At 43.2% G+C, this 27,187-nt stretch overlaps 1 protein-coding gene across 1 annotated transcript in view; it reads right to left on the bottom strand.

Annotated features, from left to right (window-relative positions):
- The window catches only part of LOC144774091 (extracellular calcium-sensing receptor-like), a 47,260-nt gene extending 20,370 nt beyond the window's left edge, over positions 1 to 26,890 (bottom strand). Inside the window, exons 1-4 of the mRNA XM_078659117.1 lie at positions 26,883 to 26,890; positions 24,999 to 25,290; positions 13,475 to 14,317; positions 3,839 to 4,066 (exon numbers count right to left, since the gene is read on the bottom strand). Of these exons, the coding sequence (XP_078515243.1) occupies positions 3,839 to 4,066; positions 13,475 to 14,317; positions 24,999 to 25,290; positions 26,883 to 26,890 (1,371 nt within the window). The remainder of the gene's footprint in view (positions 1 to 3,838; positions 4,067 to 13,474; positions 14,318 to 24,998; positions 25,291 to 26,882) is intronic.
- Between the last annotated feature and the right edge of the window lie 297 nt (positions 26,891 to 27,187).

Here is a 27,187-nt window from a genome sequence, read left to right as displayed (position 1 = left end):
TGGAAACACCATAAACCATGCAATTCAAAACAACACGTGGCTTGAAAACACAGGCGGAACCAAGTACGTCTAAAGCATACATATGCCTTCACCATATATACGTGGTAGTTAGTGCTCTAGACTTGGTCGTCGGTGACTTTAATATAAAATGTAAATGGTGGGGGAGGCCGGTGTTAGGCCGCGGGGAGGGTGTGGGGTCAAGTTCTGGGGTGAAGGCTTTAGGGCTCATGGTAGGGGGGTCGATTTTGAGTTCTGGGTGAAGGATATAAGGCGGGAGGGTCGGGTTCTCGGGTGAAGGATTTAGGGCTTAGGGTGGTGGGGTCAGGGTCGATTTCAAGGCTGGTGGGCGGGTTTTAGGGCTCAGGGTGCAGGGGACTGAGGTGTTATAAGATATAGGGCAGGGTGGCTAGGGGCTAGGGCAGAATCTTAACCAACTATATGCCTTTACCAAAATATGCCTTTACAACTTAATTCATTGTAAAGGCAAGCATGGTAAAGGCATGCATAGCTCAGACACGGTTGTTGTTAAGACCGTGTTGTTCAGCCATACGTGGTTGGGGATTACGTGGCTGCAACATATACCCAAAATATACAGAAAGGTTAAAAAGTTAATTCTACTTTTGAAAAACAATAGAGGAAATATTATTCAATTAAACATTAATGTTTCATGTATTTATTTCAAATGTAGAGCAATATAATAAAATGTTACTGCATTACAAACTTAATTTTACATTCAAAAGAAAATTATTTTGACAATATTAAAGCTAAAATAAAATGCTTTTTCTGACGTATTATTAAAACAAATTTTTCAAAACATATTTCTTATCATGTTTTTACAATGATTAAAAGGGATCTATGGAATTAAATACCATCAATTTAAGTATTTTTAATAAATATTAATGTTACATTATTTGTTAAATTTAAAAACGGTTTATATAATATTTAAAAAAAAAATTGTTTTATTTTTAAAATGTTTAATTGTTTTTTAATACTATTTTATTATAACCTTAGAATGATTAAATAATGTAATTTATTTAACATTATTTCCTATGTGGTTAAATTTTAAGTCTCTACCTCGATTATTTTCTATAGGAAGGTGTTGCAGTACCTGTGAATGGCCATGAATGGTGCTAAACTCACTCCCGCTCTGAGCTGGAGTACCTTCATGACTCTTTTGAGTCCTTTTTGGCTGTAGTACCTGTAGAAGTACAGTCTACAAATATATTGTCTTAATCTTTTGTGGGTTGGTGCATGTCCCTCCCTGAATCTCTCCCTAACCCTGACTTAAACCTTCCTTTCTCCTCCGTTAAATCTTCTCCTTTAGTAGTAAGTATTCACCATTTTCCAGATCTTTCCTCTGTCCCTCCCACCTTTACGACTAAAACATAGACTCATGTGTGCTGAGGTTCTACGTTGGGACAACATATCTGCACAGAAAGAGATAGGAGAGGAGAAAGCAAAACCTCCACGTGTAGATTTGTATCTCTACTGAATGTACTAAAATGCAGTTTGTAAATAGGATCCACAGAGTGCAGCAGTGTGTGAGGGTTTGTTTGGAAATGCCTCGTTTTGCATGTTCACTCCCACATTTTTAGACTACTGCTGCTGGTTTTTCAACTCTGAGAGTTCTCTGAGTCCAGAAAAACAGGCCTCAGTGCCAGTGGTCTGACCCGTAAAAGGTATATGTCTGATTTGTTCATCCACAATTGGCATAAGTTAACATGCTTCTAATTCCCTAGTAAATGGTATTAGAGTTACCAAGAGTTTGTAATGGAAAGTGTCTCTCATGGATCAAAACCCTTACTTTGCCACCATGAACTTGATAAAGCAAAGCGAGACTCCCAACCCGCCATTGCAGGTTTCTACTGCTAAACGATCTGCCTTTTAAAGTAATGGAAAAGTCCAAACCTTTCTTACTAATATTCATAAGTCACCCCCAAAGCAGGGCTACTGTGCCCTAAGGGAAGGTTGCACTATATTAAAAAGTGTACAAGTGGTACTTAGCTTTACATGTCCTGACAGTAATATCCTGCATTGTCGTTTTTACTTTGGAAAGACTAGTAGTCCCATTGGCGAATACAGAGTTACACGCTGGCAACTCTGCACTACTAACTTCTAAACTGGTGATACTAAATTTGATACACAAATGAGAAGCATACTTCCAATTCAGCAAGGAGGCAGTGGTAGAGCACATTGGGCTAGACTCAAAACACTAACCTTTAGGCACTTATATTCCCATGGAAAAATGCGGATCCCTGCTCCCACTCCTGTTGGTTTTTACCTGCATGATACAAACACTAAGGTGCAAACAAACCAAAGGAGGAAGAGGAATGATACGACACAGATAGACAGAGATTAAAAGAGTAAGGAGCAGATTGCATCTTCCTGTTGTCCTCTCACTCTGCTCTGCTACAAACCAGTCCAGTTGTTTCACTGGCAGCCGCGAATACATGAAACCATAGATTCCACAAGTCCCTCATGCCTCACTAACTCAAGCAATTATATCACCATTTTGCGATAGCGTCTGTTTAACTCAATTTTAGTGATCTTATGCCACATGTGTTTTCTTCCCCAGTCTCCAGGTTTGGATGTATTGATGGATCACAATGGAACCTCAAGTGCAAACAGCCACTGGTGGGACACTGTAACCCCAATCCCTCTTGTTTCCTGCATACATGTTGATTCCAAAGGGGATACTTTAAGGGTCTTGCTCTCCAGCAATTAAGCTACCACACCAGGCTAAGTGTAAAGATCTAAAGTCAAATACACATGACAGCATTCGTGGTGAGTCAAGTTTGAGTCTGCTGAGGTCCATACCCATTACAGCATGCAAGATTCATGTTCAGTGTTCAATGTTCCATCATTCATCCAATAGTGTCCGTTTATCATTAAAGATTTATGGTGGCATGTTGGCTAACAGGATTTAAGGATGTGGCTAACAGGTGAGTACACGTTGTTGTGAGGCTATTGTATTCATTAAGAGCCTTGTTCCATTTTTGTTTTCTGCTGGCAATGACCAGCCTTAAACAAGGATGCAAGGCCATAGATGCTCCAGTATCTTGAATTCAAGGGTATTAGTGGGCCTCTTGGGGGTGCTTGAACAGTAAGACAAGCATGAAGCTTTAATTTGAACACACTTTAAGTATGGAGCTGGGACCTAGATGGCCACCAATCCCCCAAAATATGCTGTTCTCTCAATCTTTGCAGGTCCATCACAGGAATACCCTCTGGTCTGCTGAGCACCCCAAATCTGGGGCAGATCCCATCAGCGGACGTCCATACACATAAGGGCCCTCTCTTGACCAACAATATGGGGCTGTGAGCTGAGGATATTTATAGGGTTACCAAATTTCCAAGTGACAAATACTGGCCATTTGTTGTTATAAGAGTCTACAAAAGCCCGGACTTGATACTAAATGGCATGCATTTATTTATAATAAGGCTTTGCTGCCTTTGTATACTTTAATTATTACTCAGGGATTGTTAGTGCAGCTCACTAACACATTTGAAAGTGCTTTCTGTAGAATCTACAGATAAGGGCTAGACATACCAGCTTTAGGTGATTGTGCTTAATTTAATAGCCGGTACATTAAAATACTGGTGGCACTGATTGAACACTGCTTAGGTCTCGTCCGTGAGGCATAGCTTGAGTCCTATGGCACAGTAAGTGCCGGACCCATGTCTGGGTTTTTTTCTTTTTTGTCTGCTCCAGGATAATATTATCTACAGTATATGCTAAATACCCCCATGAAGTTCAATGGTCAAAAAAACACTTGTTTTCATTGCTGACTATTAAGGACATAATTAACTTGAGAGTGTTTAACCATGCCATGCTCACCATGGAGGATCCGTCGCTCCACAGGACAGCGCTCATGTTGATGGAGACCTCTCTACCTCCTGCAGCTGTAGTATCTATTTGTCCCACCTTTACAAGCCGGAAATCCTCATTTTGTGATATTTGAATATTCAGGATATGAAAAGATGTGCGAACATCTCCATTGACATCAAAGAATATCTTATCGCCACTGTGAGACTTGAACTCCATGTGTTTCAAGTAATGAAGAGTCTAGAGAGTGGGAAACAAAAGGTTCATGCAACTAAGTCCCATGTCTTTGCTGTCCGCCATCATCTATCCTGTGTGACACTCCTCCACCTCTGCTTTCTTCATGGTTCTCCTCTTTCAATCAATTACTACCAGTCCACACTGCTTTCCTAGCTCAGACCCAAACCCTTAGCAAAGTCTTGTCCCTGCTTATTATCTTGTCCTGGTTTTTCTTGTAGTTATCCGTCATCCTCGCTGTTGACTTAATTTCTTTGACATGTGTTCCTTTCCCGCTTTACTGTCTCCCATTTCCCTAAACTAATCTTTATTCCCTTCACCTTATTTCAATCTCTTACTCCTGTTTAATCTCTCTTTGTCTTTTAAGGACAATGCTACTCCCAACAGCTAATGATATAGTCTTTGTCTTTTTATTAGCCCCACCATTCTCTATTCTCATATCATTTGTACACATTTATCCTTCCAGAAAACTAAGTACATCGTCCATACATTGTCCTACAGCTCCCACTGCCACTCCCAGTGGTTCCTTGTCTAAAATGTAATATTATATTCTAATAGCCTTCTTTACTCTTTACTCTTCCCAATTCCTTGCCCCTGTCTCTGTCTCCTAGCTTCCTTCTCTATTCAGTAGGATTCAATTTACTCTTAGTGTCCTCTTTCAATGTCTCATGACATCACTTCTACACTCAGCAACCTTTCTAAGTCTCCTAATGCCATGCCTTCTTGCATTGTCTACCAGCCTCCTTCCTCCACTCAGCAGACTCCCATATATTTTTAGAATACAATGCTCTTTCACTGTCAGCATCTTAACCTAGGTCTTCTGTTTTATCAATCACTTGTTTCCTCACATCTACTAAAAATGTCTTGTTTCCCTTCCATCTTCTCAAAATGTTTCCTCATTTGTAGTTTTATGCATGTCAATACTTTTGTCAACCCCCTGGTTATATTGTATTTAAAAAAAAAAACTTCGGCTAATCTGGAAGTAAAACAATTTGGATAAATTAAGTAATACCAAATCGAAATTGTATACAAAGAGACTGCACATAGAAATTTGCATTACACATTTTCATATATAACATTACCACAATAATCACAAAACAGTGCGTTGTTCAGGTGCTCCTGTTTGTGCTTTGCAAACAATGATGCAGCTTACGGACATGGTCAGGGAGTAGTGAGAAAACACTTCAGTGAAGGCACCAATGCCTCCCTAATGTATTTTACAGTGAATGCCTCTAAGCTATCATCTGCCCTTTTGTCCATTCAAGAAGTTGATATTTCGACCACTTGTGTCCTAATGACTAAACAATCTGTGGGTCATCATAACAACAGAACGTTATTGATGAGCATCTGTAGGAAAAGAAAAAACTAACTAAAATATTTAAGTACATATTCCACTACATTCTGTGAAGCATGCTACTGCAAAAACTAAAAATGAGAAGGGACCTTCCATGTGCCTGGGTCACATTGAAGATCCCTCAAGAACAATATAATGCATGATAAGGTATCAAAACTTATGGCAAATTGATACAGCATGGGCTACGCAAAGTGGGGTAAGAGAGACTTACCAGTGTGGCAAGCAGATTCCAGCAGGACTGGCAGGCCAGAGTGGATCTCTCCTGCAATCGATCCCAAGCCCTGACAAAGCCAGTAGGTCTAACCTCTAAAATACATTAACCTATTGCACTTGTGCTTCCGCACTTGCTTGTCTCTTTTCTTGTCCCAACAGTCATCCATCTTTTCAAGTGAACCTTGCTTATTCATTGACGCCTAGCCGCCTTAATCAATTCAGCACCTCTCATCTCATGTTAGGTTCCTATAATGTTTCACTGTCTCCTAGCATCTTTCTACTCAAAGCAACCTTCCATTATTCGCCAGTGTAGTATCCTCACTCACAAACACTTCTTTTTTATTTGTACTTTAGTGTTCTAAATTGTTTGCTGGCCATGTTGTAACAGTAAATTAAAATACTCAAAATAAGGTGCTGGCGCATCATGGCGCATACACGCACACAGAAGTCATCTTAGAACGGACACCACTGCCATTTTGACCCATATACTTTAGTGTAAGCCATTTTAAAATATAAAGTCAACATAAAAACTAAAAGCACAGGAGTTCTAAAGAAGAAGGGCCCGATTCACAAAGGTAAACTGAGACAAAAGTCTAACTTTTTGACTTTCTGTATTTCTGTATTCGCAAAGGGCATTTATAAGTAGTAAAGATATACTTTTGTCTCAGTTTAACTTCGGTTTTTGTCCAAAGTGAGCTGCTCAGTAGCACTTTGCATCTGGAAGGTCGTCAGAAAAGTTAACATTTCTAGGGCCTCATTTATGAGGCCGTGCGTCACTTTTACGCCGCCGGTGAGTCACTTTTTGTGACGCACCAGTGGCATAAAAAATGCGCCTTGTTGCGCCATATTTACAAAGTGACGCATCTAGGTAGATGCGTCACTTTGTAAACCCCTGCGCCACATTATACCTGCGCCAGGTATAATGTATGCAGGGGGGGGGCGTTTTAACGCAAGACAGGGTCATAGAAGTGACGCCGTGAAATCTATAAGATTTCACTGCGCCATTTCTTGGACGCTAATGCCTCAAAATCTTATGCCTGCTTCATGGCAGGCGAACGACTGACGCAGGCACTAACAACATGGGACTTGCCCCATGTGAAAGTACACATTGCTGGAGTTGCGTCACTTTTTTGACACACTCCAGCAATGCATCACTTTTGCGCCATACGGATACGTCAGAAATACTGACGTATCTGTAACTCCTTGCGACATGATGCGTCATATTATAAATATGACGCATCAATCATGACGCAAGGAGTGCGCACTGAGAAGTGACGCATCGCTGCATTCATGCAGCGATGCTTCATTTCTCATAAATGAGGCCCCTAAACTTTAAGAGAGCAGAATGGGGAGACATGGGGGAAGGGATTCTAGGTACAACAGACAAATGGGCTTGAAAGTGTGAACAGTTTGAATGCAAGGGGTTGGGATCCTTCTAAAAATGAATTTAAAACTATTGAACCAAAGGAGAGTGAAAAGGGAAGCAATGGTTAAGTGGCATATACAAAAGAGGGAAAGAGTAAGGGAAGAAGATGTGTGCTCCTGTGGAGTGCAGAAAAAACATACCAAAGAGTCCACTGGAGTCAGTGGTTTAAGGATTCAACTCATCCACTAAGAAGCATTGTAAAGCAGTAATGCTCAAGTGGCAGGACAAACACAGAATTATGGAGCAACAGAAAGGAATAGAGATTTGAGAGGGACAAAAAATCCATCCAATTATGAGCAAGATAGCTCAACCCATTCTATGCACTGTATTGTAGTCAACAAGTCTAAAGCAACAGGCGGTTGATACCTAAACATTAAGGAGCTTATTTGCAAGAGGCCTGCCCTGGCAGAGCATCACTTTTTTTGATGCTCCGGTGGCGCAAACCTCTCAATCATATCTAACAGGCTACTCAAAGCCACTCTGCATGACTTTGCATGGCCTCACAGACATGGAGTAGGACAAAGCAGAGATTACTCTTCACCAGGGAGGAATTCCATGGGCATTACGGTTGATTTTATCACACAGCACCCCTGGATTTTGACGTTGCCCCAGATTTGTTTACCACATAAACCTTGGGCAGTCCCAAAACCTTATGCCTCCCCAGAGCAGACGTAACAAGGAGAAAAAATGTATTTCATGCATCAAATGAAAAACCGGTCACAAACAGGCAGATTCTCAGAATCTGTCCCTTTGCAACCAGTATTTTTGTATTTGGGATGCATCATCCCAAATGCAAAAATCGCAATTTAAATCATTGCAAAAATTGCGATTACTTAATCGCAAATTGTGATTCCATAAATGCGAAGCATGACAAAATCGCAAATAGCGATTTCGCACATAGGGGTCGCAATTTTAACTTGATGGTAATTTACAAAAACTTTGTTACACACATGCCCTTGGGGCATGTGTGTGCGCAACATGTGTTTACATTACAATGGCACCCTTGCACCCTTGAAATTGTATGCGAAATTTGTGAGTACCTATTGGGTACTCGCAAATTGCGCATGCAATTCTCATTCTTTCCTATGAGCCTGTAGGCCCAAAGGACTGAATGGGAAGCAATTTGCAAATCACAATTAATGAATGTTTAGGAATCGCTATTTTTTTTTAAGCGATTCCTGCATGCATAGTCTTTTGCGATTCCATAATTGGGATTCCTTAATAATCGTAATTAAGGAATCGCAAAAGCCTACCTTGATGCATGTGCCCCTAAGTTTTTTCCTCCTTCCAGATGTGCTGCTTTCTGCTTCCCACATAGAAAGAGGGAAACCCCTTTCAGAATTATTCTTGTGCAAGAAGGTGCTCCTTCATGCACAAAACAATCCTGCCTGCAACGGAGGTGCTCTTGCACCTTGGTGCAAGGGTGCCTATATTGGCGCTAGGCAGCAAATTGTGCACCAACGCTGGGAGAAATAATTCACTGTTTTTCATAAATATAGTGCATTCCTTCCCTTTCACATTAGTGTAGGGCAGTGCAGCAAGAATACTTGCGGCGCTGCCCAACAACAATTCTTAATAAATAAGGCCCGCAATGTTTTTCAAAAGAAGTGGTTCTCATTAACTTACAAGGGAATGTGAGAACATCAGAAGAATGTGTTGTAATCTGCTCCTTCTATTAGCCCTTCTCTCCCCTCTACATTGTGTCATTCCTTTCCCTTGCCACCCCTGTTCCTGTACCCGTTTGGAATGTTCCTTCTGCTCTTGTGCTGAACTGACAGTTGATATGAGAGTTACAGACTGTAATCTCTTGTGGCAGGAGGTGGTATGTTTATGCTAATAAAGCATTTATTTCATAATAATAATAATAATAATTTGTATCTTCATAATATTGTCGACGAGGGTGGGATGGGGACAGCTTTATACAACCTTTTTTCCCAAATATTAAGTGCCACAAAGAAATAGTGTAAATGTCACACGTTTGTGAAGAATAGCGGCATGCAGCACGGTATGCAGACAAAATATCGAAATTTTAATATCGACATACACTAATATCGACGTTTTAATATCGAATGGACAAGATATAGAAGGTAAGTAATATCGTTATATTTAATATCGATATTAGTAATATCGAAGTTTAAAATATCGATGTAAGTAATATCGATGTTAATAATTTCGATGTTACTAATATCGATTTTTTAAATATTTTTGTGTATATTATGTATTTATTATGTTTTTAATTGAATTTTATGTAATTTAATTACATTTTGTATTTTAATACTGTAGCGGGTTGTGGGTTTATAGGGGAATAGGGTGGGAAGTAATTTAATTATGTTAAATTAATTATTAATTAGTAGGAATTATAAATTAATATTTATTAATTGGTAATTAATTTTAATTAATTGATTAATTGATAATTATGTTCTGTAGTGGGTTGTGGGTTTATAGGGGAATAGGGTGGGAAGTAATTTAAATGTAATTAAGTAATGTTCTTTAATTAATTGTTTTGTTAATTATCTAATTGTTAATTAATTATTAATTGTTAATTAAATATTATTAAATGGTATTATTATAAATTTTTTAATTACATATATTTTGCTCATCATGTTTTTAATAATTATGTGTTGGTATTTGTAAATGGTTTATATCTATTTAATAGTTACTATTTTTATTATTTTAAATAAAACATTTATTTATAAGTATGTTATTTTCACTCTTACGCTATCCAACATTTTTCCTACTGTTGCACTCTCTGGAGTGGGAATAGTAATTTATACCCCTTCGCTATCCAACACTTTCCCTACTGTTGAACTCTCTGGAGTTGGAATAGTAATTGTTACCCCTACGCTGTCCAACACTTTCCCTACTGTTGCACTCTCTGGAGTGGGAATAGTAATTATTACCCCTACGCTATCCAACACTTTCCCTACCGTTGCACTCTCTGGAGTGGGAATAGTATATTATACCCCTACGCTATCCAAAACTTTCCCTACTGTTGCACTCTCTGGAGTTGGAATAGTAATTTATATCCCTACGCTATCCAACACTTTCCCTACTATTGCACTCTATGGAATGGGAATAGTAATTTATACCCCTACGCTATCCAACACTTTCCCTACTGTTGCACTCTCTGGAGTTGGAATAGTAATTGTTACCCCTACGCTATCCAACACTTTCCCTACTGTTGCGCTCTCTGGAGTGGGAATAGTAATTTTTACCCCTACGCTATCCAACACTTTCCCTACTGTTGCACTCTCTGGAGTGGGAATAGTAATTGTTACCCCTACGCTATCCAACACTTTCCCTACTGTTGCACTCTCTGGAGTGGGAATAGTAATTATTACCCCTATGCTATCCAACACTTTCCCTAACGTTGCACTCTCTGGAGTGGGAATAGTATATTATACCCCTACGCTATCCAAAACTTTCCCTACTGTTGCACTCTCTGGAGTTGGAATAGTAATTTATATCCCTACGCTATCCAACACTTTCCCTACTATTGCACTCTATGGAATGGGAATAGTAATTTATACCCCTACGCTATCCAACACTTTCCCTACTGTTGCACACTCTGGAGTTGGAATAGTAATTGTTACCCCTACGCTATCCAACACTTTCCCTACTGTTGCGCTCTCTGGAGTGGGAATAGTAATTTTTACCCCTACGCTATCCAACACTTTCCCTACTGTTGCACTCTCTGGAGTGGGAATAGTAATTGTTACCCCTACGCTATCCAACACTTTCCCTACTGTTGCACTCTCTGGAGTGGGAATAGTAATTTTTATCCCTACGCTATCCAACACTTTCCCTACAGTTGCACTCTCTGGAGTGGGAATAGTCCTTTTTACCCGTACGCTATCCAAAATGTAATTAATTTTTTTTATTAGTTTTACATTGCTATTAATTGTTATTTATAATATTATTTTATGTATATTCATTTATTTGTAATTTATTATATTTTCATTTATTTATAATTTATTTAAATAATTATTTTAGAGTTAATATTAATTAAGTATATAATATGTATTATATTTTTATTATTAATATTTTGTATTACATTATTTATTAATTTGAAATATCATAATATATTTTTAACTATGTTTATTATATTTATAAGTATTATTTTATTAATATTACATTTTTTATTAATAAAAAAATGATATTTTCTAAAAAAACGATATTTTTGACATCGATATATTTTTTTAAATATTTTTGTACTTACCTTGTTAGAGATCGGATCCCGATATTATTGTCATAGATTTTTTTGTGGCGATATTTTGGTACCTCGATATTTTTGTAGTCGATATTTTGTCATAGATTCATGCAGCACATGTGCAATAAATTCTAACAGGAGAATAAGAAGGTTTCTCATCCTTCCGGTGTCAATCTGGCTGAAGGAATTCTTCTTATATCCTCCGGCGCCCTCGTGTGCGGAGAATCTTGGTCGCGCGTGTGTTGCGCCGTGTGTCAGCTGGTCTCCTTAGCTTCTGCGGAGCCTTCCCGCTAACACGCACAGCGTGTGTGAAAAATATTCAATACTGTGTGGGGCACTATGGGGCAGATTTACAATCCCCTTGTGCCACTTTTGTGTCACTTTTCACATGTTAAAAGTGACGCAAAAGTGGCACAATGGGCTTGCTAATATCGGTGACCTCTGGCACTAGGAAGAACAGCAGCCGGCCCAGTGTACCTTGCGATCCCTGCCTCCCTCCTGAGCCCAGGCAACAGAGGTGACTGCCCACGGACCTGTAACATCAGCAGGGAGATCTAAAGTGGGCCTGCCTCCTGGATCTTTGGCTAATGCAGCAGATGGGTGCTGTGATGCGCACTGGGCCCCCCTGCCTCCGGTAAGTCCAAGAATTGCATGCCGACCAAGACTTCAGCATCGGGGTACCACATCCGGTCTCCTGTCCTCCTGAGCCTGTATCTCCCGGGGGCTTGGCACGCTGTGACTGCCCGCGACTGACCCTCGCTGACGCTTTGGACCCCCAACAGTGTTGACCCTAAACATGGAAACATACTGGCCTAGAACTGCCCCCCTTCCTGCCTCAAATTCCTCATCCCTGGCACGGCAGCTCTCCCAAGGGTGGCTAATAGTCATCTAACCGACCCCATGACTTTCTTGACCCTGACCCAGATTGTCATCGCTTGACCCTTGTGGGACTGGAGGGGCAGCCTGCAGATCTGGAATGGCCCTGACTGCCAAATGATTGTAACCATGTGGTGATCGGGAGGCTCCTGGGCATGGAGGGGATCTGTACCAGAGGTAATGGAGCCAGGGGTTCCTCAGAGGGGATCTGTGCATATGAACATATCTGTACGGAGGCCAATGGGATGACCCTGGGGCTGCAGCCTTCACCTGCTCTGGGTCACCCCAACCTCCCCCTGGCCCAACTTTGCTATATTCTGGAACCTCACTGAGAATTCGTGCTGCCTTTATCCTACAGAGCTGAAACAAGCCCATTCTCGCAGCTCCAACACTGCCCCTATCCTAGACTCTGCACAGACCAATCGAGTCCTCAGAGCGACACCCTTGATTTCAAGACCCTGAAGGGGGTGTATCCACTACATACCTCTCCTTGACTCTGTCTTGCATCCATCACTTTCCATCCTGAGGCTACACCCATGATCCGCATAGTCCGAGGCTTCAATGCAGACCTTGGGCCCTGTGGCCTTGGAGCTTGACAGCAAAGGAAAGGGAAGATCTCACCTCAAAACCTACATAAGAAAGAATAGGGACCGATCCCTCCCTTGAGCATGACAGACATCGCTGTCACCCATCCGGTTGTGCACCCTCCACCACCCGCAATGGGGAAAGACCAAGACTACAAAGCGCCCACCACACAAAACAGACTACAAAGGACCAATTCACCACAATAGAGCCTGGCTCAACCACAGGGGCTATAGGGGGTATCTCCCTCCCTGGGAGCAACCATACCGCAATTTTACAGGCGATCAGCACATCTCAGGCCTCGGTGGAGGGTAAGATCGGCGAGGTCCGGGTGAATATTGCCCTCATCCAACAAGATCTACATAATACCACAGCCCATATCTCAGAAAAAGAATCTTGCCTCTCTACAGTAGGAGATGATGTCCACCAACTAAAAGAACAAGTAGCCCACCTCCAGACCCACACCAAAGAATTACATAGAAGAGCTAAAGATGCCTAAAATCGATCACGGCGCAATAACCTCAGCCTGGCGGGATTTCCGGAGGCATGCAAACAAGGTCAGATGGCAAAACTAGCTTTTAGTGTATTTTATAATTACATTTTATAAATATTTTCTCTGTCACTTATTCCAATTCAAACTTGCAATGTCCTGACTGATTTTTTTTCATGAGCTGGATAACATATTAAAGTTCTGCTTGCTTTAAATACCCCACCCTTTTTACCAAATGTACGATGTGTATTCTCCTTTCTTACCTGCCATGGTTGGATGTCATTGATGTCTGCACAGGTTCCATTAAGGAAGGGCCCTTGCCCTGGTGTGCAGGACATCAGAGAGTTCAAAGCATGAGCAAAGGCATAGACTGCCAGGTAACTCTGGTAGGTGTAGCTCAGATCACTCAGTTCAAATACTGATAAGGTCTTGTGATTCAAAGTTTCTTCTCTGGAGCAATACACCAAGATCTGTCCCTTCCCTACTGTGCTTGTACTGTCACTTCTGTTGGCCTGTGGCCATTGACATTTGAAGATCTGTTCCCATAACAGCCTGGTGAAGATGTCACCTGAATTTAAGGAAGGTTGAAGGCTGCATAAGAACTCTTCAAGGTCGGACATGCTATCCGTATAAAGTGTGAGTCCTAGGCTCCCATTCAGTATTTTCCAGGCCTGGTCTGCAAAAATTCCAGGAGAAATAACAAAGTAGGCAGAGAACACCCAGATCTTTCCAGTAACATTGTATTCATAAAGAGTTTCCAATAAAACCTTGACATAGGCCTCAGCGCTTTGAACAATAATCACCTTCACTGTATGTCTTTGGATCACGTCAACAACTTGAAGAACCTTCTCCTTGGTGTACCGCAGGTGAATCTTTTCCATGAAGGCCACACAACCGCCATTCTGCTCAACTACCTTCTTAACATGTTGGCCTCCTTGCAAACCAAGGTCGTCGTCAGAAACAATCATTCCAACCCACGTCCAACCAAAGTGACCCATTAGCCGCGCAAGGGCAATGTTCTGTAAGGTGCTCCCTGGGACAGTGCGTAGGAAGGACGGAAACTGGTCCTTGTCACTGAGGATCGGAAGTGAAGCCGAATGGCTGATCTGTCAGAAATGTAGGCACAAGTCAGTCATCAACCCATCACTATGACAGCAACAAGCCCCAAGCGCACAGCCCACTGCCACAATTTAGTATAAACAAAAGTTTAAAACAAATAAAACATTGAAATATCAATACGTATGAGGTAGAGCAATCAGAGTAGAACAACCTTGTATAGTCCACACATCCAGTGGATTCATCAACATTCAAGATCCTGGTTGAGAAATATTACTGGTCATGGTATCTGCAAGTCCCACTGTTTTGGCTGAAAACCCCTTCACTTAATAGTTTGTAGCTTTTTTGTCAGGCTCCCAGATTTCTCAAGGACATTGAAAGGAATGCAGATCTTGACAACTGGAGTTGGCTCAGGATCAGTTACTCACCCTCACTCTGAGCAGCAGGGGAACTGCATGTAGGTTGATCCTAATCCTTTGGCCCCACTCCACTGGGCCCCCTCTGATTCCTACAAAGGAATGATGATAGTATATTGTGCTACTACCTGGAGTGAGTGAAGTTCTCAATCTGTTATGCCTCTACCCACTAATTCAATGTAGTCAGGCAGAGAACCTGGGGCAACATGTAAATACAATCCTTCACCAAGGATGAATTTGCAAATTAAGTGGAGAGTTGTGGTATTCCGAAAACATAAGCTAACAACATAGCAAGTGTCCCAACTCTTCCTGGTACTCCCCCACACTGGAGATAGGCTTTGCCTTCGCCCACCTGTTGGGAGCCAGGAGTACATGTTTTGATTGAGAAGAGGTTGTGCTCTAACGAAAATGTGGTTATTTTGTTTCTTTATCTAGCTGTCTGAGCTGGCAGCAGGATGACTGCCTGAGCTTGTACTTTCAGGGGCACACACATGATGTTGTTATGCTATTAAAGTATCTCAGCTAACTAGATAATGTACAGTGTTTTTTTCAGGCAAAGCACAGATAGAAGGAAAGCAGCAATAAACCTACATGAAGTTTAAGGTCTGGCTTCAAAGTGTAACTGTCACCTCAACTTATGTGCTAAAGAAAAAAAAGAGCACTTCTAATCCTACTGATTGAGGGGTTTAGACTCCACTCACGTGTTGGTCCATCTGCGTACAGGATTTGATTGGTCCGAGTGTGTTTTTCCACTGAAAAGATTGCATGTATTAAAACGTTTGGCTTGTGGCAAAGTTTATGCAACAGGACTGAGTTGGTTATGGTTGAAAGTCAATTATCATGGGTATGGGGTGATCTGTTTATTATGGAATGTTATGGTAAAGGCACTGGGCCTGACATGCTTACTGTGAAAAGCATGTGGTAAATATGATAGGCATTTAGGAGTGAATAGGTATTACTCTGTATTGAAGCCGACAGATAGGTATTGTGTTGCATGGAAGCTCATAGATTACTGTAGAAGTCGGGGTTTTGATGTTTTCCACCCAATCTAACAAACCCTTCACTGTGATGATTGTTAGTAAGCCCTGTTGAGAGGAGTTGTTTATTGTTTTGCAAGCTGTATTTCTCAACATATTTTTAATTTTATAACTGTATGCATGGTGGTTGCCATTTTATGTGCACTTCTATAGCCAGGTGTTGGGTAAAGTGTAAAGCCAATGTTAGCCCCGTTGCTGCTTCTGTCAGCCAACGGCTGTAGCAAGCACTATCTCCATAGTGCTGCGCACGTCTGTTGGCCTATGCGGCCCCGCCCACTTGATCAAAGTGTCTCACCGGAATTTGCGCCGTGGTTAAGCGGCTATAGGGTAAAGGCCTCATAAGTTTATTGGAGAAGGGAATGCCAATTTTCATGAGTTTGATATGTTTATTATGAAACATTATGAAAAAGCCAGTAGGCCTGATCTCCACATTGTGAAAAGCATGCATTAAAGACAATAGGCTTACAAGGATGGCTTGTTATTACACTGTGCTAAAGTTCAATCAATCAATCAATCAAACAATTTATAAAGCGCACTACATACCCGCGAGGGTCCCAAGGCGCTGGGGGGGAGGGAGGCTGCAGCTAGTGGTCGAAGAGCCAGGTTTTGAGTAGTCTCCTGAAGGTCTGAGGGTCTTCTGTCTGCCGTAGGAGGAGAGGGAGGGAGTTCCATGTCTTGGTGGCACGGTAGGAGAAGGACCTGCCTCCGGAGGTGGTTCTGTGGATGCATGGGACGGCGGCCAGAGAGAGATCGGTGGAGCGGAGTCTTCTGTTAGGTGCGTAGAATGACAGTCGGTTGTTGAGGTATACTGGGCCGGTGTTGTGGAGTGCCTTGTGTGCGTGGGTCAGGAGCTTGAAGGTGATTCTTCTGTAGATGGGGAGCCAGTTCAGGTTTCTCAGGTGGGGGTGATGTGGTCTTGGCGGGGGACGTCGAGGATCAGGCGTGCAGAGGCGTTCTGGATTCTCTGAAGTCTGTTGAGAAGTTTGGCTGGGGTTCCGGCATAGAGGGCGTTGCCGTAGTTGAGCTTGCTGCTGATGAGGGCATGGGTGACTTTTTTTTGTGTGTCGGTAGGGATCCATCTATAGATCTTGCGGAGCATGCGGCAGGTGTAGAAGCAGGTTGAGGAGACTGCGTTGATTTGGTTCGTCATGGTGAGTTTAGAGTCGAGGGTGACTCCCAGTTGCGTGGTTGGTTGGTTGGTGTAGGGGCAGTGCACAGGGAAGTGGGCCACCAGGAGTTGTCCCAGGCTGAGGGGTTGGGTCCGAGGATGAGGATCTCTGTCTTGTCCATGTTGAGTTTGAGCCGGCTTTCTTCCATCCAGTCTGCGACTGCCTTTATACCGCGGTGGAGGTTGGCTTTGGCGGCGAGGGGTTTGTTGGTGAGGGAGAGGATCAGCTGGGTGTCGTCGGCGTAAGAGATTATGTTGAGGTCATGGAGTCTGGCGATGCGTGCGAGTGGAGCCGTGTACATGTTGAAGAGCGTCGGGCTGAGGGATGATCCTTGTGGGACACCGCAGATCGTCTTGGTGACTCCGGAGTTGAACGGGGGAGGTGGACTCTTTGGGTTCTGTCGGAGAGGAAGGAGGTGATCCAGTCTAGGGCCTTGTCTCGGATCCCTGCGTCGTGGAGGCGTGTGCGTAGTGTGTGATGGCAGATTGTGTCAAAGGCGGCAGACAGGTCCAGGAGGATGAGGGCTTCTGTCTTGCCGTTGTCGAGTAGGAGTCTGATGTCGTCTGTGGCAGCGATAAGGGCGGTCTCGCTGCTGTGGTTCTTGCGGAAGCCTGACTGGGAGGGGTAGAGGATGTTGTTGTCTTCTAGGTAGCGGATGAGCTGGGTGTTGACGATCTTTTCGATGACCTTCGCCGGGAACGGAAGAAGGGAGGTGGGTCGGAAGTTCTTAAGGTCGCTCGGGTCCGCCGTGGTTTTTTCAGTAGGGCGTTAATCTCGGCATGTTTCCAGCTCTCGGGGAAGGTCACGGTCTTGAGTAAGAGGTTGATGATGTTGCACAGGTGGGGTACGATGGAGCTGTCGGCCTTGTTGATGATGTGGTGGGGAAGAGGGTCAGACGGGGTGCCCGAGTGGATGGAATTCATTGTTTTGATTGTGTTCTCGGAGGTTACGCTGGTCCAAGCAGTGATGTGGTCGGTGGGTATTGGTGGGGCCGGAGATGTGGGGTTGGCGGGGTTCTTCTGAGGGTTGAAGCTGTCGTGAATGTCGGTGATCTTGCGGTGGAAGAAGGCGGCGAGGGCGTCGCACAGGGTTTGTGACGGCGGGATGTCGTTGGTGCAGGAGTTGGGGCTGGAGAGTTTTTTCAAGATGTTTGCATTGTTGTCGAGGCGGTTCTTGAAGGCGGCCTTCTTGGAGGTCCGGATGCGGTGGTGGTGGTTGCGGATGGCGTGTTTGAGAGCTGTGTGACTGTCGGGTGTTTTCGCGTTGTGCCATGTGTTTTCCAGTCTCCGACAGGTGGGATTGGAGGCTAGGAGCTCCGGGGTGAACCAGCTGGCCCTCTGACTGGTATCTCTGTGGGCGTGTTGTCTTGTCGGGGCTAAGGTGTTGGCGCAGTGTTCCATCCAGAGTCTGAGGGTGTAGGCCCCCTCCTCGGGGTCGGTGAGGTTGGTCGGGGGGTTGAGGGCGAGGTGAGTTTGCAGTAGTTCCTTGGTGATTTTGCCCCAGCGACGTCTAGGGATCTGTAGTGTGCGGTGATGTGAGACGGGTTTCTGGAAGGTGAAGTGGACGCAGCGGTGGTCAGTCCATGTGAGTTCGGAAGCGTGGCTGAAGGCAACGTGGGGACTGGAGGAGAAGATTGCATCGAGCGTGTGGCTGGCGATTGGGTAGGTGTCGTGACGATCTGTGTCAGATCAGGGTGGCGGAGTTGCTGTTTTTATTGTTTTCCAGGTGGTAGTTCAGGTCGCCGAGAAGGATGTAGTTGGTGGAGGTCAGTGCATGCGTGCTGATGAAGTTGGCAATGGAGTTGCAGAATTGGGGGCGGGGACCAGGTGGTCTGTAGATGAGGGTGCCTCTCAGGGTGGTCTTGGGGTCCATGTGGATCTGGAAGTGCATGTGTTCGGCGGTGTTGAGGGTGTTGGTGGTGTTGGTAGAGATCCTGATGGTGTCCTTGTGGATGATGGCGATTCCTCCGCCTTGTTATTCAACTCTGCTAAACTTTGTAGGCAGGCATTTTGTTACATGGAATTCCACCTTAACAAACTGTGGTGATAGAAGACATGCACTACAATAATACTTATCAGGCTCTCCTAGTAGAGATAGTATTTTGCTTTATTTACTGTAATTGTGTATACATTTGTACTTTTATGCCAGGTGGTTGCCTGGTAGAAAGCTTGCGCTCAGTACAATGGGCGTAAGTTGTTAATATGATAAGCCTGTGATAAAGGCTATATGACTGATTATTTTTTTATGAAAAACTAAAATCTAGGTAATAGGCCTGACATATTGATAGTGAAAAGAATATGCTAAAGCCAATCTACATTTCAGGGTGGATTTGTATTACTCTGAAATATAAGACTACATATGCTGTTTGTAATATGAAGGGTGTTGGTGTTGGTGTTGGTGTTGGTTACTCCTTCTGGCAAACCATGAGTATAGAAAGGTTGCACTGTAAGAACCCCAGTTAAGCCCTGTTAGAAGAGAGGCTATTTGGCTTTGCCAACTATAATTTTCCATATATTTGCAATGATATGACTGCCTCATGGGAAAGGTTATTCTCAGTACAGAAGGCTTGATTTGGTAATGTTGACAAATTCATTATATTGGCTATAAGATACAGGGCCAAGCTAGGTCTGCTGAACAAAGCACCTTAAATCCTGCTGAGGAGTGTTGCAAAGTCCTGCGTCTGGATGCTTCATGCAGTTGCCATTCTGAGGAGCTGCATGGCTGCCATGTGAGGTCCTGCATTGATGATGCAGCATGCAGGAGCGTTTCCGAGGAGCTGCAACGTTCTGTGTTAGAGATGCATTGTGCAGTGGGGATTCCGTGCGAGGCTGCAAGGCTATGCATCCTGGTACTTTGGTTCATATGGACCGGCAGAGCACCTTTAGGCCCACTTCCAAGGGTCCAAGACTTAAGGGGCACAATTTTGGGTACACAACTCACAGCGGGCAGAGTCTAGGTGCAGGGTTTAAGATGGTTGGAGCCTTTTCTGACCCTGAGGCTTTGATGAAGAGGCACACCAACTAGCCGTTGGAGTCACCCTGGTGGTCCTGCATTCAAGATGCAGGTCCATTCCTTTGAACTAAGGTGCAGGGCCGCAGAGCAAGATAGTAGCAGTTCTTCTTGGAGCAGAGAAGCTCATCAGTCCCTCTGAGTCTTCTGAAGAGTTGGATCTGATGGTCTAATGTTTATACCTGGTGCCTACTTCTAAGTAAAAGCAGCTTCTAGAGTCCTTTCCCTTTAGTGCTGTCTTAAATGTCCTGCTTCCCTGCCCTGACACCAGCTTGTCCGGGGAAAAAATAACAAAAAAGACTAGTCAGTAACTCTTTGTGAGCCTTTTTGATACACACATGTGGTAGGTGAGAGTTAAGTTCCTCCAGCAAGTCAGAGATGGCCCACCCTGCCAACACCTATTGTCCTTTGTCTCATGGTTTGGGAGGAATATACAAAGACCAACTTGAAGCTACACCTAGTCATGTGGCCCAAGGGAATAGGTTACAGGCCCAAAGTGTTTGTACAATGAAATGCCAACTTTCTAAAAGCCGCATTTTCAGTATGTTGACTTAAAATCAATCTTTACCATTAAAGAGGGTTTTATATTACATTTCTAGCGATCAAACTGGATATTCCAACCTGCTCCCAATTGAAAGTTACTACTTATTACACATAAAAAAGCACCTAATGTTATCCTATGAGAGAGGTAGGCCATGCAGTACTGAAAAATTGAGAGTTTTTTGCTTCCAGGACAAGTAAAAGTAAAAAGTACATGTCCGACTTTTAAAATACACTACACCCTGTCCTTTTGACTGTTCAGGGCCTACCCTACAGGTGACTTATATGCATTAAAAAAGAAGGTTTGGGCCTAGCAAAAGTTTATTTTGCAAGGTTGAAATTGTAGTTTAAATGCACACAGAGGCTTCACTGGCAGGCCTGAGACATTTTTAAAGGTCAATGCTGTAGTACCACTAACAGCATTTAACGCCTTGGCTGCTGGGGTCATTCCCCTGCCGTGCTGGGTGGAGTGGGGGGCGCGCACAGCCACAGCTCGTCATGACCACACCCGTTTCATCAGAATGCTCGCACAGCAGGGGAATTTGCCCAGCGTGCGAGCGTTCTGACGGTCATGACAAGCTCAGCTCGTCATGAGCACACGAGAACCGTGGCTCATGACGAGCTGAGCTCGTCATGAGCGTGGAAGGGGTTAATTTACCAGCACGAGGTACAGGTAGTACAGCTTTACTAAGCACCTACAGGCATATTAAATATGCTAATTGGGTGGAAGCCAATTTTACCATGTTTGAAGGAGCAAAGAGAGGCACTTTAGCACTGGTTTGCAGTGATAATATGTGCAGAGTCCAAAGGCAAACAAAAACAAATTCATTAAAAACAGCAGTGGTCAGGCAAATACCATGGGGGAAGACTACCCTATGGCTTACAGGTCTAACTCTCACCAAGCCAAATGCCTCTTTTGTTAAATTCATTCAAAACTCTCTCACAAATTTTCAAATCCTCTCCCATTCACTAGTTTAGACAATCATAAAGGGCGAGGCCTGTGTATTCCTGGCAAATTTGTTAAGGAGTGGGGAAATTCAAAAGCCATCTATGAGGGGAAAAATTTAGAAGTTTCTTCCATTTCAACCTGGCACCAGGTGTAAAAACTGGACCCTTATTCCCACTCTTCAGCTCACTCCTAGACCGAGGAGGACACTCAGAAGGCCTGCCTTGAACCCTCAGTGGGCAGCCCTGCTGCTTGAAGAATGCCTTGCTGCTTGAACACAGGACTACCAAAGGGACTTCAAGGGCTAGTTGGCCGGCTCCTGTTCTTAGCTACAAAGACACAAACTTGTGCACCTGGACCCTGCCTGAAGTCAGTCCTTCCCCCCAAGTGAGACCCTCTCAGTTCTGGATCCTCCGAAGTGGTGCTAAAGGGGACAAAACAGCCAAAATCCAAAACGTAGACAGTTTAGCCAAGAAGTGCTCTGAGAACCGGAGACTGGAGCTGCCTGCTTGAGGATTCGCCCAAGGTGCATCGCAGGTTAGCCTGATTTCAAGGTGGTGTTCTTCCCTGCAGCAGAAAATCCTGTTCAGTGACTCCTCCTAGAAGGGGGATATGTTCTTGTGGAGCGCTCTTTGGCTTAAGCTTGCAACTTTGTCCCATTGGAGATTACTGACTTCCTAAAAGTGACAAAGTACAAGCATAGAAATCTTCTCTGCGGCTCTGTCCAGCATCTCTCTGATGATGATCCCTCATCTTCAGATGTGGCTGGCTGCCCCATATGGGGATTTGGCCGTTACTTCCTAATTTTATCCCCATGTCAGTCGAAACTGCAGTTTCTGAGTGACAGTGGACCAGCATATACAAAGTTTGCATGACACCGTCTCCTTGCTAGCCAAGACATGTGTGGTGTGTTTTTGTTTTTTCTACTGTCAATGCAGTGATAGATTCTGAAGGTATACACCCGTTACAACGGATCTTTTACTCCGCACTACCATTACAACGCGACCATTACTCCGCATACCATTACAACGCATTGCGCTGGGGGGCGCTCTAGGATAGGGAATAAGTATAATTTCCTATCCAACACCTTCCCTAGGGTCCACGGGGACTGGAGTTAGAATAGTAAATTATACTTACCACTATCCAGCGCCCCAAGGCGCTATGCGTTGTAACGGTATGCGGAGTAAAAGTCGCGTTGTAATGGTCTGCGGAGTAATAGTATGCGTTATAACGTCATACATCCGATTCTGAAGCTGCTTCTACTCTTGAACTGTCCATGGAAAAATCATACACAAAGTGCGGATGTCTTGGCTGATGAGGAGCACTCATCACTCGTCAAGGTTGCATGCTTAGTTTGTGTATGAAGAGCGGTGACAGGCTGAGCTATCTATAAGTGAAGGCAGTTCTTCAGGCAGCGTTTACAGCTCTCTAACAGAGCACTGTCTCTCAGAGCTCTAACCAACTGCAAGACCTAGAGTCAAACTTACGGGGCAGGGCCAAGTCAGGCTCCGCCTTATCAATCACAACACATGTATGATTAAAGACCTTGCAGTGCAGGTGCCTCAAAGGGAGGGAGCTGGTCCATGGTCCATAGATTCAGCGGTGGCCACTAAGGAAGACCGGAAGTAGACTACAGATGTGTGGCAGTGGGTAAGATAAGGCACAAGTGTCAAAATGCTGTGCATGTGTTTGCATTCTAGATAGAGAGAACAGTGTGTGGGTGACCATGAGTGTATGTCTTAGAAATAGTGTGTGTGATTGTGATAGAGAGAGTAGGAGTGATTGAGAGAGTAGGAGAATGAATGAGTGAGCCAGTGAGAGACAGAGAAAACAAGTAAATGTGAGAAAGTGAATGAGTGAGACAATTCAAATAAAGAGAAAGCATGAAAGAAACAATGAATGAGAGAACAAGTGAGACTCAGGGAGGGAAGGGAGTGGATCACAGTAAGCTTGATGGAGACACTGTTCAAAAAAAGCGAGTGGGAGCGATTGAGGAAGGTAAAAGTGAGAGCAAAAATGAGTGACAGCAGAGTGAGTCGGGAGAGAGTAAGTGAGGCAGAGACTGAGTGCAAGAATGAGTTAGAATGAGTGAAAGTGACTGAAAGAGTACGAGAGTGAGATGGAATGAGTGAGAATAAGTGAGGAAAGAGTGATAGAGAGAAAGTAAGAGAGAGACAGACTAAGAGTGAGGCTGAGTGAGTTAGAAATAGAGTGAGATTGAGACAATAAGTGAGGGTATGAGACAGGATGACAGAGAGAATTACAAAGTGAGAGTGAACAAGAGTGTGATGATTGTATTAGTGTAGAGGGTGGTCCCAGAATAGCTGCTCAGTGGAGCTCCTAGTCAAAGGAACGCTTCAAGTACCTAAAAAAGTGGTGAGTGGCAGGGAGTATAGAAGCCTAAGAATGTTTTTGATTTTAGCAAATGTATGTTACAAATGTGCTGTAAAATGCTCTATTTGCCTCAGTTTTTCAGAAATTTTTCTCAGGGGAGCAGAGATCTTCTGAACCCATGACTCCAGCATCACTCTGTTGCTCATTCAAATTTTGGGAAATGTGCCACAACCTACTCCACTAGAGGATCCCCGGGTACCAATGCTGAGAAGCCTCCATACTTCATATTAAAGCAGCACAAGATTCACATACCCATCTGTGCATTAATGAGTTCCACATTCCTGTATTTGCTGTAATTTAGCTTTTCTAAGCCGCCACTTCCAACTTGGTCTTGGTGATGAACCATGTATAATTAAGTTTGTTTGTGCCAAATGGCTTTGTTTAGGTTTGGTGGAGGTTAATAACCAAGTAGAATCCCTCACAACAGGTAGGGAGTGCTACAATTACATTTTCAAACCAATAGCCAAAATGTGAGTATGAAGTATTATTTTGTACGGATTGTGTTTTCAACAAAGCAAGAGAATTATTTGTCTAAAACTTTGCATTCTTAACTACAAAATAAATATATTTCTCTTGTTTCTATTACCAACAACCAAGAAGTATCCCACTTACTCTTTTCAATAAACATTTTCTGTTACAAAACTCACAATGTTTGTGCTTGATGTACCAAGAACGTATAACACAGAAGGCACCTTAAAACCATGCCATCTCATAGTTCAGGTGCCATTTGCGAATGACTCAGCCTCCAGTTTTTATGGTTTATTAGAACATTGGAATGTTGGGAGCTCCAATCAAAACAATGGAGTGCTCCAGGCTTATCATGGCTGGTATAAGCCTGGAGCTCCAACTTTGCAATGTTTCTTTGTTCACAGCTCTGGCTGTGAACAAAGGCTTCAGGGAGCCTGAGGGGATTCCAATCCCCTCACGGTCCCATAAGGCTTTGTTTTATTTTTTAGAACATTCTACCTTCTAGTGGCAGAATGTTCTAATAGCCTTATAGCCATTCGTAGCTGGGCTATACCGGCTATTAAAGTCCCTCTCCCTTGTTAAAGGCCTTCGCCTTCGTCTCGGGCCTTTAACGCTGGAGAGGGCCTTTAATAGCCGGTATAGCAATCTATGGCGGGCCAAAAGGCTATATGAAGTCACCAGAACTCTATAATCTGCAAATGTGTATGAGAAGTCACAGAGATAAAAGGGCAGAAGGCACCTCCATTCTTTACCTGTGGGTATTGAAGAGGTCCCATGACTCTTGCCATCGGGACGGTTAAGGATGACATGGTCTCCCCAATGATGCCAGCCAGTGCCGGGTGATTTACTGTCCTGTACCCAGGAATCAGACTGTTCCTCCCCGAGAGTAGCTCCAAGGTGCCCCTGATGGCGCTAATCTCAGACAAGCAGGAATCAAAGATCTGGAAGCCCAGGGTGATGTTGGGTAAAAAGCCTGGAGTTTGGTTAATCTCTTCTATGGCGTAAATCATCCCAAGGACGTCCCTGTAATACCGAATGACGAGCCTGAAAGATAACAGCATGTATGTTAGAAATCATCAGCTCCTACATTGCAAGGGTATTATGGCCCCCAATATTTGTACTCTCATTATAGAGATGGCAATCATTTGATCAATATCATACCCCCAATGTGTTCTGATCAGTGAGGTTTGCCCTTCCAGCTGCCTTGACCGACACACAAAAGTCCAAATGGACATTTAAAGCTACTAATTGCAATAGCAGAATTGCAGCAAACAATATGTGTACTTGTATGAGGATGATAAACGCAATGTTGCACTGCAGGCAATCGAAAGAAGCATTGGCAAGCCAGTAGATCTGGCTTTTTGGATGGAAAATATTTAGAAACAAATGGGCACATATTGTGTGTGTTGCCCCCATCTGATCCACAAAGAAAATCCATTAATAAAGCAACACATTGAAATACACAATATGAAAGATGGAAGTAGGGTGCTTTGTAAAACAGGCTGCATCAACAGAAATTACAGGGCATTCTAAAATCATCCACAGCCCAAACAAAAAACTATGTATCAGTAATTAAAATGACTTTGTGATAGCAAAGAACACAGTTCAAATAATGCAGGCAATTACACACTGCTCCTCTTGCCACATCTGCAGTCGGAGAAAAGCACTACTTGACATCCATACCCAAATCCTAACAAGTGAGACAATGCAGCCACCCACACAATGCCATCGCTTTAACAGACGCCTCTTCCAAGGAAGGCAGACCATGAAAACCCATAGAAGCTGATGGCCTTAGAGGTCTGACCCCAAGCCTGCTCTTTCTCTGTAATTCCTTTTTTGAGACTTCAAATCTTTATTAAAATTAAGAACATTGCTATACATTTAAAGGTAGGAAGCTTTATAGAGTCCTACTATAGTCAAAACAAACACAGCTCCCCAACCGGGGTTAAGAATGTAAAATACTCTAAATAAAGCTAACCCATTGTTGAAAGATTTCAAGTGATCTGAATGTGTTCAAAGTTGAAATACAGAGAACATAAGCATAGGAATGTTCAATTGATACGACAGAATACATTAAAATACAGTGCAATAAAATACTGTGTTGACCTAGATACAAGCCACCAACTAGGAGTGCCAGATAGATTTACAGCTGTTTTAATTATCCCTGTGTCTGTCTGTCCTTCTTTGTAAGCCTGCCTGCTTTGTTAGGTCAGTAATCAAGTCAGCTACATTCTGGGTGATTTTCAGTTCTATGGGATAATTCATTCAGCTATCAAGAGTCCAAACTTTACTTGGGGTTTCAATTGAAAGAAGGTCATTTAGAACCAGAGTAAATTGATGTAGGTGAATATCTACATTTGCAAATGTCTTAGTTTGGATAAGAGTCTCCCTCAGTGATGGAGAGAGCATTGAAATTCAATAAACATGTGCACATATGCATCATTAACCTTTTTGCACCTCCAGTGATGTATCTTTAAGATGTCGTATCTTGAGTTTCTGTGAAGAACAATGTACCCTCGTTTTTTTTGTTTCTGCACTACATGGAGTCACAGGCATACGTTTTTTTTTTATGTCTTTGGTAGGTAATTGTTATATCCTGCATTATTTTCCTTCCCCTTTAATAGCATGAGACCTACTTGTTCATTGTTCTAGTTCTATATTCTTAACAGAACTTTCCTGATGATGCATTCTGTATCTTTGAGTCAGTTTCACCTGGACTTTGAAGACTCATGTTATGATGCTGTGCTGCTGAATAAAACTCATCAAAATTTACCTGTTTCCTGCATTATTACAAAATTTGGCGACGAGGACTCCAGCCATCTACAGCACAGGAGCGGAGTGAACCCAATTTCATTGGGATTTTTAAGAAGATTTTGTCTTTTAATTTTATGGAGAAAAGATTTCTATTGGACCTCTTACTTCCTGGATGTGTCCCTGTGTT

This window comes from Lissotriton helveticus, chromosome 8 (genome assembly GCF_964261635.1).
Source record: "Lissotriton helveticus chromosome 8, aLisHel1.1, whole genome shotgun sequence".
Classification (NCBI taxonomy): Eukaryota; Metazoa; Chordata; class Amphibia; order Caudata; family Salamandridae; genus Lissotriton; species Lissotriton helveticus.
Note: the sequence above shows the minus strand (reverse complement) of the source record. Positions and strands in the feature narration are given on the sequence as shown.